The sequence below is a fragment of the Agelaius phoeniceus genome, chromosome 19 (assembly GCF_051311805.1).
Source record: "Agelaius phoeniceus isolate bAgePho1 chromosome 19, bAgePho1.hap1, whole genome shotgun sequence".
Classification (NCBI taxonomy): Eukaryota; Metazoa; Chordata; class Aves; order Passeriformes; family Icteridae; genus Agelaius; species Agelaius phoeniceus.
The window spans coordinates 940,967-955,594 of record NC_135283.1 but is presented as its reverse complement, the minus strand read 5'-3'; the positions used below and the strand labels follow the sequence as shown (position 1 = coordinate 955,594).

At 53.7% G+C, this 14,628-nt stretch overlaps 1 protein-coding gene across 4 annotated transcripts in view; it reads right to left on the bottom strand.

The window, feature by feature from the left end:
• The window catches only part of MYH10 (myosin heavy chain 10), a 90,773-nt gene extending 76,807 nt beyond the window's left edge, over positions 1 to 13,966 (bottom strand). For 2 of the 4 annotated variants that reach the window (XM_077188324.1, XM_077188325.1), the window contains exons 1-2: positions 13,858 to 13,966; positions 10,925 to 11,302 (exon numbers count right to left, since the gene is read on the bottom strand). In XM_077188324.1, the coding sequence (XP_077044439.1) occupies positions 10,925 to 11,269 (345 nt within the window). In that variant the 5' untranslated portion in view covers positions 11,270 to 11,302; positions 13,858 to 13,966. The remainder of the gene's footprint in view (positions 1 to 10,924; positions 11,303 to 13,857) is intronic. The other 2 variants (XM_054645090.2, XM_077188326.1) reach the window with 1 other exon arrangement.
• Between the last annotated feature and the right edge of the window lie 662 nt (positions 13,967 to 14,628).

Below are 14,628 nucleotides of genomic sequence, written 5' to 3'. Positions count from 1 at the left end.
TCCTGCCACCAGCCCTTTGCATCCCACAGAGGGCTCATTCCCTCCCCTGTCCCAGCCCTGCAGGTGTTTCACACCCTCCCTGCAGAGCTGACACTGCACAGAAGTGGACAAGCAGAGTATGAAGGAACCAGCACAAATTGGACATTGCTGATTTCACTGGGACATTTCTGATCAGCCAAAATGCCCCAAGTTATTCCTGCAGTTATTCCTGAGGAATCATGACAGAACAGCCCTGGCAGAAGGAGCCCAGGCAGCCACTGACACTGGGTTAGGAGGAAGCCAGAGGAGCCTGGCCTGGCTCAGGATCAGAGGCTCTGACACTGCTCCCTGCACACAGCACAGCTCCCCCCTTCCTGGGTATTCCCTGCCCAAGGAATCTGCTGGGCCCCAGCCCTTCCAGCAGCAACCAAACCTGACTGCTCTGAAGAAAGCAAAATATCCAACCTCTCCATTCACTGACTGCTCTGAAGAAAGCAAAATATCCAATCTGTCCATTCACTGACTGCTCTGAAGAAAGCAAAATATCCAATCTGTCCATTCACTGACTGCTCTGAAGAAAGCAAAATATCCAATCTCTCCATTCACTGACTGCTCTGAAGAAAGCAGAATATCCGATCTATCCATTCACTGCTGTCTCCTCACATGCTCAGTTCCTTTTGGTCACTACTGAAATTCCCATATTTACCAGCTCAGGAAGGGAGTAAGAGAGACCAGGTTTGGCAGAAATAGGAAATGCCCTCCTGAATGCCAGGAAAACCACATTTCTTACCTCTGCAGGTTGAGAGGAGAAAAGGGATGGGGAGCACAAACAGAAAGCTTTAACAGCTGTTGAGAGCCCAGAGTACTGAGCAGGTCACTCAGGATATAACACTTGTCCACTTCAAAAAGCATTTCTGCTGCATTGGTATGAACACAGCAGCTGATAGTCCCAATCTGCCTCTTTTTTCTTTTGTAAGTATAAAAGATTTGATCTGGAGGAAAAGGTGCCCCCCTGTCCTTTCTACACCTCCAGCAGCTTCTGGCAAGACAGGCAGAAGGTGTTCTCTGAACTGAGTCCAGGAGCACCATCAGCAAAGAAAAAGAACTTGGTTTTCAGCCAGGTGTGCTGACATGGGGACATCTTATGTCCTTGCAGGAAAATACTCCCTCTGCTTTGGTCAGATCTGCTGGATGATAACTGCAGGGCCTTACCACCCCAACAAGGTATTTATTTCTCAAGAGAAAGGAAACACATCTTATCAGGGCAACCGAGCCAAGCATAAAGAACAACTTATCAGTCATTAACTCAACATAACATGGGGCTCTTGGCAGGTGGGCAGCTCCTCCCCAGCTCCTTTCCTACCACTGTCCCTCCTGACTGACCTGGAGAGTGCTGCAGACAAATGGCACCCAGAGCTGGCTGGAAACTGCAGCACCTCCCTGCCCAAACCCATTCCTGGTGAAGGGAGGGAAGGCAGGACAGGTATTTTAACAGCTTCTACAGCCATGCAAGGAGCCAATTAACTGCTCAGCACAGGCACCCCTTCCCAGCACCCAGCTGAGGTCACCCACATCCCTCTGCCACCACCAGCAGTGACACTGAGGCTCTGAGAACTGCCACGAGCCTGGCTCCAGCCCAGCCTTCCAGTGAGGGCAACCAGAAGCAGGAAGATGTCAGCACAGAAGCCCAGCTCAGAGCCAGGGAGCAGCACCTCCCCTGTGCTCCTCCAGGGCAGGCACAGCTCAGGAGGGAGCTGGTCACTGCTGAGAGCTGGGAGAGGAGCTCCCAGGGCCAGAGTCCACCCCAGAGCTGTCCCAGCACAGCCCTGAGCAGTGCAAAGCACCACAGGGTGCTGGGGCCAGCAGGGCTCTGCCCTCCAGGAGGGGTCTGGAGGCTCACCCTGCTCTGCCTCTCACCCACTGAGCCTCAGAGTTTGGCCATTTCCCTGCTGGGCTGCTGCTCCTCATCCTCACAGATTGGCCATTTCCCTCTTGAGCTGCTGCTCCTCATCCTCACAGATTGGCCATTTCCCTCTTGAGCTGCTGCTCCTCATCCTCACAGATTGGCCATTCCCCTCCTGGGCTGCTCCTCATCCTCACAGATTGGCCATTCCCTGCTGGGCTGCTGCTCCTCATCCTCACAGTTGGGCCATTTCCCTCCTGGGCTGCTCCTCCTCCTCATCCTCACAGATTGGCCATTTCCCTCTTGAGCTGCTGCTCCTCATCCTCACAGATTGGCCATTCCCCTGCAGGGCTGCTGCTCCTCATCCTCACAGATTGGCCATTTCCCTGCTGGGCTGCTGCTCCTCATCCTCACAGATTGGCCATTCCCCTGCTGGGCTGGTGCTCTTCATCCTCACAGATTGGCCATTCCCCTGCTGGGCTGCTGCTCCTCATCCTCACAGATTGGCCATTCCCTGCTGGGCTGCTGCTCCTCATCCTCACAGATTGGCCATTTCCCTGCAGGGCTGCTGCTCCTCATCCTCACAGATTGGCCATTTCCCTCCTGAGCTGCTCCTCCTCATCCTCACAGATTGGCCATTTCCCTCTTGGACTGCTCCTCCTCATCCTCACAGATTGGCCATTTCCCTCCTGGGCTGCTCCTCATCCTCACAGATTGGCCATTTCCCTCTTGGGCTGCTCTTCCTCATCCTCACAGACTGGCCATTGCCCTCTTGGGCTGCTGCTCCTCACCTGAGCCAGGACAGAGCTCCCAAGGCAGGGGCTGGCTGAGCTCTCAGGGAATTATTGCAAACCCACCTCCACTGGTGACCCCTTCCCAACACAACACCTCAACTTCTCTGCAGGTTCATCCAGAACTCTGACTTTGTTTTGGCATTTTATGTTCCCAAAGGAAAGCTCTTGTGTTTCCCCAGAATCACTGCCCTTGCCCAGACATAAATAAATTGATCTGGTAAATAATTTACCAAAAAAAAAAAAATCTTAAGTGCTGGGATAAAACAGTTCTTTGAAGATTATCCTTCTCTCCTCCCTCCAGTTGCTTTGGCATCTTCAGTTCATTTCCCCAGCACAGACATGGAGTAAATGTTACTATTTTAGCTACATCAAGAATTAATAACCTAGGAAAACAAACTTAACAAACCTCTATTGATAACACCTAACCTGTCCAGCTATCTCCTGAAGCAGCAGTTGATGGACCTGGAAGGAATGGAATAAGCAAAGCCCAACATAACCAAACCAGAGAAGGCCAACAAATACCTGGGCAACTGAAAAGGGTTAATTGAAGAAGCTCTGTATTGAACAGGCCCAAATTAGGAGTTATGAAGCACAAAATTCTACATTTTGCTAGTGCTGGGGTTCATTTATTTGAAACTTAATCTAAAGGAGCCGTTTTTATCCCAGACCATTCCCTCTGTGCCATGGCAGCTCTTTGCATGCAGCACCCTGAACTCCAACACCCTGATTTCCTGAATGTGTTACCACTTAATTCTCCTGCTGTTTCCCTGCAGAATTCCAAAATGAGACCTTTCCCAAACCAGCACCACCCTGCACAGCCTTCATTTATTCACAGGAAGATGGAACTGAATTTTCCCAATTTCCTGACTGTCATCTACTGCAGCAAGCAATATATGAACATATTGGTGGGCTGGCTTCATGGCTTGGCAGGCACAGAAACACAGAAAGGATGCTTTTAATGAGCCAAATTTAATTGGGAGGGAGCAAATGGTACCAAAATCTTCCACAGCTGTTTTATAACTGCAAGTCTCACAGTGAATCACCGTGCCTAAAAAAGCAGGAAAGGCCTTTGTGCATGGAAACCAAACACATGAAAAGGAGACACTGCTTAAAACCCCCCAAAAAAGCTTCCTGGTGAGCAGCCCCAGGAGGAATTATCAGGAATACACACACATCTGTTTAACAAATGGACACCCACTGAATGAACTCTATGCTGTGGACTCTGATGGAATTGTCAGGTGGGAATGAGAGCTGGGATCAGCTGGTGAGCTCCAGTACAGCCCAGGCTGGATGGAGAACCTGCAGCCTTCATTCAATTTTCAGCTGACAGAGGTGGATGAGCACATTAAGAATTGAAAGGCAAGCAAAGATGCTGATTCACCTTGAGCTGATGGATCAGCTGTTGGAACACATTCCTGTTCCTGCCTCAGGAACACACAGCACCAAGCCAGCACAGGACAGCCTGGAATGCACTCTGCAGGCAGGGCTCCAGACACAAGCACTAAAGGAGAGCTCTGACTGAGAGCTGGGTTATACAAGCTCCCCTCCAGGACACTAAATGTGCAGTTTGAAGGTTTCCAGATGCTTCCAGCCTGTATCCAGTAGTTCATCACGCAGTGATTTGGGTTCTGGTAAGCTGTGCCGACCTGCAGAGCTCAGGATCCTGGCACTGGCCTGTTTCAAACCCCACTCCATCCCTGCAGCCTGGCAAACAGGGGGAGTTATTCCCAGGTGGAAGCAGCTCTCCTCTGCCAGGCCATGCAGAGGCCTCCTCAAAGCAGCACTGAGGGACACCAGCACCATGCAGGCACAGCTGGGCACTGTAACCACCAGTGTGGTGATCCAACAATCACCCCAAACACGGGCTCAACATCTATCTGCAGCTCTTCAAATACAGAAAGTGACAGACCCACTCTATCACTACATAAACCATTAAGTAAGTAAGCATTTAGACAGCTCTCATTATCAGCTGAAACAGAAAGCAGCCATTCCCAGCCCAGCACTGCATGCCTTAAGCACTGTCCCATAACTAAAGGAGTGGAGCTCACTCTCCAGTTGATAAATTGTCCCAACAGAGCATTTTCTTTGCCTGGTTTTCACCTCCTGAGGTTACAGACTCACACTCCAAGCTGAGTTCCCTGAGCTAGACATGGTTTTCTCACACCTTCTCACCTTTTCTCCCTGAAATTACCCAAGCCAAGGCTTAAAGAAGGGCAGGGACTCCCCAGCCCCAAAGGGGATGAAGGTGAGGCTGTGCCCCGGGGTGGGCACAGCACTGCAATCAAAGGGTGCTCAACAAGGGCAAGGATCAGCCTGGGAAGATCAGGTCAGAGAGCCTGGGGATCACAGCCTCAGGTTTACTGAGGGCAGCCCAGCAGGAGAGTGGGAAAGGGAAGGAACCCAACACAGCCAGCAGGCAGGAATGGAAAAGCTCAGCCCACACCATGGATAATTCATCTGTGGATGTTGTGCACAGCTGGGGCTGAGCACAGGCTCAGCAGGGCAGAGTTTCCACACTCACAGCCTCAGGTGATGTGTCCAGAGAGAACCCCCAGCCCTGCCCTGCCCTGCCAGCTCCTCCTCTCACACAGACACACTCAGGGTCACAGCCTGGCCTCAAACTGCCCCTGCAACTGCTCAGAGCTAAAACATGAGCTCAGCTTGCAGCAGGGCCACAGGGGAATTCAAATCCTCCCAGCAGGCTCCTGGAGAGCTCATGTCAGAGCCTGAGTGCCCCACAGGCAGCCCTGAGCAGCTCTGGCCCAGGCTCAGGGCTGCAGGGGTGTCCTGGGCACAGTGCAGCCACCTGAGCACCTGCGCAGGAGAGAGCAGAGCAAACTGCTGCTCCTTTTTACACCTTAACCCACCCTACCTACAGAAACACAGCTTGGCAAGAACAAGCCCTTTTCATACCTCTGCTTACCTGATTCACTTCCTCAGGCACTTGTAACCCTGCACACAGCTCCCTCAACTTGATCACATTTATGAGTCTTCCAAAAATCAGAATCAACATAAAAAAAAGGTTCTTGTGCCAAAGCAGCTCCACCAATGAACCCCAGCACCTCTTCTGCCACGTGCTGGGTTATCAGATCCAGTGACTGACTTGTGGTAGGGAAAAGAATTAAGTAACAAACTCCATTTCTTGCAGGTTTCTTTTAATACCAATCTTTGCCACTCAGCAACGTGAAACATTCCCAACTGGACCAGCAGGAAAATTAAAGCAATTAGCACACAGGTGCTTATATAATAGCAGAGATTGTTCTAGGTTACACTCAGGCCTCACAGGAGGCAGCAGCTTAACAGAAGGAACAGCTTAAAGAGAGCTCCTCCAGTGCAGGGCTGTAAGAGCTGCCACCCACAGCAGGCTCTGGAGCTGGGGACTGTGCCACAGCTCCCATTCCTTCCCTCTGCTACTCCAATAAAACAGAAAGTACATTCAGAAGTGAAATAACAGGGCTGCAGACCCATTACAGAGGTAACAGTTGCAATTATCAACAAACACCTGCTGCAGTGCTTTACTTGCACAACACTGAGCACGTTTTCTACTTCACTGGTGCAAAGACAGCCCAGCAGCCCTGTGCCAGGAGAGCAGAACCAGCAGGAGGCTTCCAGGAACTCAAAGCCTCACACAAACAGCTCCCAACGCTTTTTCAAAAGTCTTGGCTTTAAAAAAAACCACGGGGGAGTGAGCAGGGAAGATAATGCACAGTTCACTGGAGCTTGGGGGACTCTGAAGCTGAATCTAAGCCTTTCCCCAGGCTTTGCTGTCCTTCCTCAAGAACAGCAAAACTCCAACCTGACTCACCCCACAGCACACACACCGTGGGTACCTGAGCCCCCCAGGGCTCCCCAATCCCCCAGCAGTCAGCAGGGACCATCTGGACACTGGCATGGAGCCACACGTGTGAGAAATTCTGTTATTTCAACCCTTCTGGCTGAACGGGGCAGGAAGCAGATAAGGAGAAGCTGCAATGATCTCTGGGGGTATCACAAAGCCACACAAGCACCTGGGGGCAAGGGCTTATCCAGGAAAGCTGGGCCTACCACAGATGTGGCAGCAGCAATGGTCTTAAAATAAATCACTGTAAAGCACATGGAATTTGGGATACCTTGGGTTTTACTGCAGCTTAATTACACCCTGTGTTTGAGTGAGCAATTCCTTCATCCCATCCCACTGCAGTGGGAACTTCTGAGTGCACAAGCCAGACTTGTGGCCCTGCCAGAGCATCAGAAAAGGCAAATTCAGACTCCAAATTCCTGACCCACCGAGTGGGAAATGTGCATTTACCCCAGGCTGCTCCACGTTCACCTGCACTCACCAGTCAGACCATTAACACCCAGGTGCTGGAGTCCCTGCAAAATCAGAGCCTTGTGGCAAACCTGCACAGCCATGAGAGACCCACTGGCTTTGACAGGATATTTCTGTCCACAAGAAGTACATAAGGTCATTTTTCTAAATTTAAAATACATTTTTCAAAGTGGGATTAAAGAGTCTTTCTTGCCATCAAAAGAGTTTTAAATTGCTGGGTAAAACATCACCTAATGTCTATCACAGCTTGTGCCAAAGAATTAAGTGTGGTCCTGAAATTGCAGCATGCAGGGCTGAGGGACCCTCACCCTCCACCCTTCCAGTGGATTGCATTTCTCCATTTCATTCTCTGACTCAAAGGCTTCTTCCCCCATGAAATCTTATTCTGCACACTCAACCTGAGCAGAAACCAAGCTCTAGGGCTGCTCTCTAGAAGCCTCCACAGTGGCATTTTACATGCAGGCCTTATAAGAATAAAGGTGCTTCCTCAGCCAGGGTGCAGACCTCAGTGAGCCAAAACCTCTGACCAGAACTGCTCCTTTCTTAAAGCAACACCCCCAGAAAGTCACCTGGAGCTCAGTTCATGGGATAAGGATATTCAGGAAGCCCCATAAAACCAGTCTGAGCAAAATCATCTTTATTCCCAATGTTCAGAGGGCCTCCCAGGCCTGTGGGTATTCCTCCTGGGTGCCCTCCCAGTGAGCCAGCTCCTGATCTGCAGCTGAGGGATGTCACTAATGCAGCCTGAAGCCGGGATTAAAGCTGGGCAGCCCCAGCAGCTCAGTTTTGAGCTGGAGAATCAACGTCCACAAGCATTTACAGGAAGCAAAACCCACTCCAGCAGGATATGAAGATCAATTTAGAGCATTAGTGACTCAAATGATAGGTAAGAAACATTGATATCCCTCAAAAAGCACAGGATTTGGGGAAGTTCAGCCACGAAACACAAGGAAAGTGAAAACTCCAAGCAAAGGTAGAACAATGAAAAAACAGCTGAACTACCTGCTGTAGGTGGCTGCACCTTCACAGAACCAGCACTAAAACTCCAAATAAACCTTGTGGCAACCCATGCAACAGATGATGGTAAAGTGGAGCAAGCAATTCAAGTTATTTCATCTCCAAATCAAACTGGGATCACCATAACTGCCACTCCAGCCACCTTTCCCAGCATCCTTGTACAAGTCCTGCTCCTTTCCAGGTGCTGCCATGAGCAGAGCCAGAGGGACAGGACCAAGCAGCCCCACCACAGACAAGCCCTGACCTTCCATGTTCTCCACCCTGTTCACCTCCCCCAGCTCAGCAGTGGTGCTCAGAGCCTGAGATCAGCACGCTTGGCAGGCAGCAGAGATGCTGCAAGTTCCAGAAACTGCTGGCCACCCCTACTTGGATGTTACATGAAACTCTTGGAGGGAGCATCAGTGCCCAGGTCACCGTGGGCCTTAGTCAGCCTCCTGTTCCTGGACACAGATCACAGCCAGATGACTGCAGCCACCCAAAGCTCGCTCCTTTCCTTTCTAGGGACTGGAAGCAAACGTGTGTCCAGTCTACTTCACTCCACATTCCTGCATCTTTCACTTCCTAGAAAGGCAACACTCCACGCTGCCTGTTGGGAAATTCCAGGAGACCCGATCAGATTCACCACCTGCAGCTCAACTGCTTGAGACCAACACCAAAATACACAATTTTCATTTGGTTATTATGGGAGTACAATCTGGAAATCCAACCAGAGCTTTAACCAGCTCCTGTCAGCACGGCCAAAGCAGCAGAACTCACTTGAGCTCAGCTCAGCTGGGCTCTTTCCCTTACACCAGGCAAACAGGAATGTGGGCAATGGCTCTGGGCTGTGCCAGCAGCAGCAGTGCCACCTTCATGAAGTTCAGGGGTGCCCCACAGAACCCCAACAGCTCGAGCTCCTGCAGTGTCCCCCTGGCTGTGAACCCCTGCAGCATCCAGTCCTCCACACACCCCACAGGGCCCTTCTGCACACCTTCACCAAGTCAGCCAGCTTTCATTCCAGCCCAGGAGCCAATTCTTACAGCTGCACTGAACCAGGGCTCTTGGGCAGAGCAGCATCCCCCAGCAGTGTCCCTGTAACTCAGCAAAGCCTGGAGCTTTCTCAGCCCAACCAAGCTCTCCCAGCTTGGGCGAGGAGATCACCAACTCCACATGCACTGACCCCAGGCCTGGCAGAGCATCACCCAGCCCAGGGACAAGCTCCAGCCTGCCCCAGCAGAGCAGGATGAACCCTTTGGGATGGGAACAAGGTCAGGCACCTGCAGGACCTCAAAACTCCACATGCACTGACCCCAGGCCTGGCAGAGCATCACCCAAGGAACAAGCTCCAGTGTGCCCCAGCAGAGCAGGATGAGCTCTTTGGGAAGGGAACAAGGTCAGGCACCTGCAGGACCTCAAAACTCCACATGCACTGACCCCAGGCCTGGCAGAGCATCACCCAGCCCAGGAACAAGCTCCAGTGTGCCCCAGCAGAGCAGGATGAACCCTTTGGGATGGGAACAAGGTCAGGCACCTGCAGGGCCTCACCAACTCCACTTGCATGAGCAGCCAGGCTCCCACAAAGGGGGACTGTCACACCCACAGTGGCACCCTGTGCCCTGTGTGCCAGCACCCCACAAACACCTGGGCCTGCCTTAGCAGGCCCTGCACTAGAGCTTGCTGTGACATTCAAGGCCTGCAGCTTTTTAACCTCCATCATGAAATAGGGCTATAATAATTGTAATGAATTTTCTAACAGCCATAATTAGGATTGATACACAGACTGGAAACTTTTGACCTATCAACCTGTTTACTTTTTGTTTTCAATCCATTAATTATGCAATTAGTTTCCTTCTGCAGGAATCATTCCAGAAGTATTTTTCACCCAGCTCTGCTATGAGCACCTTGGTGTAAGGCCTTGGAGGAGGAAGCTGACAAAGACACACAAATACAAAAAACCGCTTTGTAGTTGTACATAATTTTTAATAAGTCCAAATACTATCAAGGGTCAAGCTAAAAATGTACCCCCTAATCCCCAGATGGAGGGGAAAATGAGCCAACTATCAGGACTAAATAAAGTGGATTTAAGCTTTAAGTGTTTATAAAAAGTGAAGCAAGCATTTAAGCAGATGTTCCAGTGTCTTTTGAGACAGAAAGTCTCCTGGTAGCTGTTCCTGACTCCCTGACCCAACAAGTCCCTGTGCAGCCAGCCTGCCAAGAGAGCAGGAGCTGCTCCTGACTGCAGGCACAGACCTGGGACAGAGCCCAAGGGAGGAGCAGGGTCAGACACAGCACCAAGGGCGCTGTGATTCCCAGCTCCAGAGCAAGATGCTGATAAGCCAGATGTTCAATCAGTGCTTCAAAACCACTGGAAAAAAACAAGCTTTATCTTATTGGTTTATTTTAAGCACTTGAACACATCCCTTCCTGGCCACTAGGCTGATATTCAGTTCCAAAAAGACATTTTGCACTCCCAGTACTCCCAAACTTCATATTTTAAATACCAGCAGAGCCTCTTATTGCCATTTTTAACATGCAGCAAGTTAAAACAAGAGATGTGCTCATTCACATGAGCAGTTAACCTCAGCAATCCAGCAAAGTGAGCGTTTGTCACCTCCCTCAGCACAAGGAAGCCACTTGCCACTGCTCAGTGGATCAGTTCAGCACGAGGCAAGTGCTCCAAGGAGCAGCACAGCAGAGGCCCCCCAGCTGCCATGGCACACTCTGTGGCTGAAAGATGCTCACAGAAGTGCAGTATTTGTTTTATGACAGCGCTCTTGACCTGTACACAGCACAGAAAAAGACTTTGGACTCATGCAAATGCTGGGGATACAAAGTATTTAGGCTGTCAAAATCAAAGCCAAGACCCACTCTGACAGCAGCAATGGCAATCAGGTAAGGTCAGCTGAATTAGCACCCAGAATGGATCCCATAATTGCTACTTACATAGATGAGCCCAGAGTAATAGCGATCCTTTAAATTATGCAATACAGAGGCTTCATTTAAACAGGTTAATTCTGCCATGTCTTCCACTTTGGAGAACTTGGGAGGATTCATCTTCTGAACATCATCTTTGTTGACGAGCGCCTTCTTCCCGTTCTCCGCCAGTTCAACCAACACCTCGTCCCCCTTCTCCTCCTTGATGCTGGCTGCCTCGAAGCCATGGCGCTCCGAGGGGATCCACACCAGCTTCTTGGCAGTCCAGTCAGCCTGGGTGGCAGGGTTGTAGATGACAGCCCTGTCCACGAAGAGGTAGCGCTCCGGATCCTCCTGGCCCGACCTCTGCGCCATCCCGGCACGAGAAGGGCTCTGCTCCCAGTCACCCTGCAGGCACAGAGGGAGAAGCAAGGAGCACGTTACACACAGCCTCACGAGCCCGTGATGCAGCACCAGCTCCTGCTCCAGCACCGGCTCCTGCTCCAGCACCGGCTCCTGCCCTGGGAGAAGCAGCACCAGGCATCGCTGCCAGCCTGGAGGAGCCGCTGCACAACCAACACGCTGCTCACACACCTGAGCCACACAAAAGCTCAGTCACCTGTCAAGAGCCACCCAAACCCAGGGCAGACAAAGCTCAGTCACCTGTCAAGTGCCACCCAAACCCAGGGCAGACAAAGCTCAGTCACCTGTCAAGTGCCACCCAAACCCAGGGCAGGGCAGCCAGCAGGGATCCAGCTGTGCAGCAGCAAGGGAGAGCCATCACAGCAAGAGCTGTGGGCAGGAAGAAACACACACCTGTGTGCTGGGCTTAGATAAGGAATGAGAGCAAATAGAGCAGGAGCTTGGCACTAAACTCAGCGGTGATGGAACAGTGAAAAACAAAAATACAGAGATAGATACAAACCCATAAATCTGCTCAGTGGATTCTGCTGCAAAAACCAAAAGGCGGCAAGGATGAGTTTTAAAAATGTGGATTTTCAGCTACAGAAAAGAACTTGGGACACTTGGGGTTTCTGCAAGCCATCCAGGCAGCTAAACCTTGCTCATATTCTCCCTGAAAAGCTTTGCATTTCCACAGCCTGCTCCCGTTCTCAGTCCTGAGTGCTGACATCACCATATTCCAAAAAATGTCTCCAGATCTCAAGTTTACCTCCAGGCTCAAAACACTGCAAGGAATGATGCTGGATTTTCCAACAGCTCCACGGGTAATTTGAAGCAGAGAGAAAAGCCACTGACTGACAAGAGCCCCTGCACACTCATTTTACCTGGCTGCCTCTACCCAAGAGAGGCCCCTGCCACCACAGCCAGGATTCCTGGAGCTGCCAGATCCAGCTGCAACTGCCCACAGGGCACCAAGGAAAAGCCCGACCCCTGGTCCTCAGGACTTGAAACGCCTTGGTTTGTAACACACACCACCTTCCCTGCTGAAGAACCCCAAGAACATTGGCTACGGAATCCTTTCCCAGCAGGTAACCCAAAGGCCAGCTTGGGAACAAAGCCAGGGAGGTTCCCAAACTGCATTTGTCACCTTTCCCACTATGGCACGCGCCCTGATGGAAGTTCTGCAACCCAACCCTCCCGAGAAGAACGTGTAATTAAACAGGATAATCGCGTCTCCAGCTAAGGCAGAGAGATTTGTTACATTGTCCAACTTTAGTGCGAAGCAAGCCTGAAGTCACTGAACCCTTCAGAGGTGTGAGGAGCAGATCCCTTAGCACAGATGGCTTAATTCAAATCAAGAGATGATGACTCAACATTTAAAGTATTTTAGAAGAGCCTCTCAGAGAAAATTTCCATGAACAAAGATGGAATCGTCGAGGGCACACCTCTAAGCGATAGCTGGACTCCTCCGCCAGGAAATTGACGGTTTAGTCAACGAATGCCAATGAATGCCCCATTTGGCTGGAGAAAGCGACAGATGAAATAGAGGAGCTTCGAAAGCCGCGGGAGGAAGGTGACTGTCCCCACCGTGCCAGGCTCCAGCCCAAGGTCTAACAAAGCCCTAGAACGGCAGTGCCACCCCGGCGTGCCAATGGCCCTCGGTGTCAGGTGAGACACAGCCCGAGGCAGCCAGCACTCCGCTTCTACACACCAAGGGGCACCGGAACCTGAAGGTCAAATAAAGCTCATACAACGACATGAACCATCATTGCACCCAAGGGAATTAAAGGGTGAAGACGGAGATGAATGCATTCATAGAGGAGGGCACGCACCGGTCACACACCAGCGGTGTGAGTGACTGGAGAGCAGCTCTGAGCTAAACCCAAACCTCGGGGAGCACAAACACCTTCAGGGTCATTCTCCCAGCCGGGCTCCCAGCCCCACAAAGCCCAGCACAAAAGACCCTCCGCAGAAGCAAGGCAAGCTGCAGCTCACCCTAGCCAGGGCTGCTCCGCTAACAATGGCATTCAAATGAAACACACAAATGAGCACATTTATCATGCAGGAATCCAGCACTCCCAACAGACGACGTGCGAATAAAGGCAAAAAAAAAAAAAAAATCCAAAGAAAAACCTCAGACACGTTGTGAACAAAAGGGGGGCGGGGGGCGCGGCGGGGCAGGGCCGGCGGGGCAGCCCCGGGCCCGAGCAGCGCCCCGGGGCCGCGGCCGCGCTGCCGCTCGCCGGGCCCGAAGGACAAAGAGGCGGCCGCGGCTCGGCCCAGCGGCGCCCGCAGCGGCCGCGGCCCCGCGCCCCCCGCCCGGGGCCCGCGGGGAAGGCAGAAAATGGCCGAAAACGGCCGGGAACGGCCCCCTCCTCTCGCGGCCGGGGCCGGCACCGGCAGCGGGGGGGAGGGCGGCGCGGGCGGGCGGGCGGGCGGCCCAACAAGGGGGTCTTTGTGTGCCGGGCCCGCCGCCCCCGCCACACCCCCGCCGCGGGCGGGCCCCGCCGAGCCGCCCCCCTCCCGGTGCCGCGGCCCCGCCGCTGGCCCCGCCGGCTCACCTGTGCAGCGCCGGCCGCCGCCCGCCCGCCGCCCGCCGGCTTCGCCGCGCCCGCTCCGCCCCGCGCCCGCCGCGCTCCTTTAGCGCCGCGCCGGCCCCGCCGCCCCCCGCCGCACCGCCCGCCCCCGCCGCCGCGCGCCGCGCGTCCATTGGTCCGCAGCCGCGTCCGTCAGCGGCTTCGCGCGCTCCCATTGGCCCGTGCCGCGGCCGTTCTCCGGCCACAGCCATAGCAACCTCCGCACGCCGTGGGCCGGCCCGCCCCCGCGCCGCGCCCCGCCCCTTCGGCGCCCATTGGCTCTCGTCACCCCGCAGCGCCGCACTGATTGGGCAGCTGCCACGCCCGTCACGGCGGGCCCCGCCCCGCGCTGCAGCACGGCCGGCGGGGGCGCGTCCCCGGTGCTGCGGCGAGCGGCGGGAGCGCGCCTCCCCCGCACCCGCCCGCGCGCCCCCGCCGCCCGTCCATGTCCGCGTCCCAGTCACCGCCACCGCCAGTGCGGCCGGGATCGGAGCCGGGCTGTGCAGAGCCCCGGCCCGCTCCCCACGCGGCCCGTCCCGCAGAGCCGGCCGCAGCCCTCGGTGACCGCCCCCGGGTCACTCCCGGACGGTCGCAGACACGCCGTGTGCCGGCCGAGTGTCCCCGGGCCGCCTCCGCAGCGCTCGGGCCCCGTGCCTGGCCCGGCTCCCATTCTCCGCTCCTGAGCCGTGTCCCCGGGGCTCCGGAGCCCTCGCCCGCCGGGCAGCGCCGGTCGCGGCTCGGCCGGGATGCGGAGCG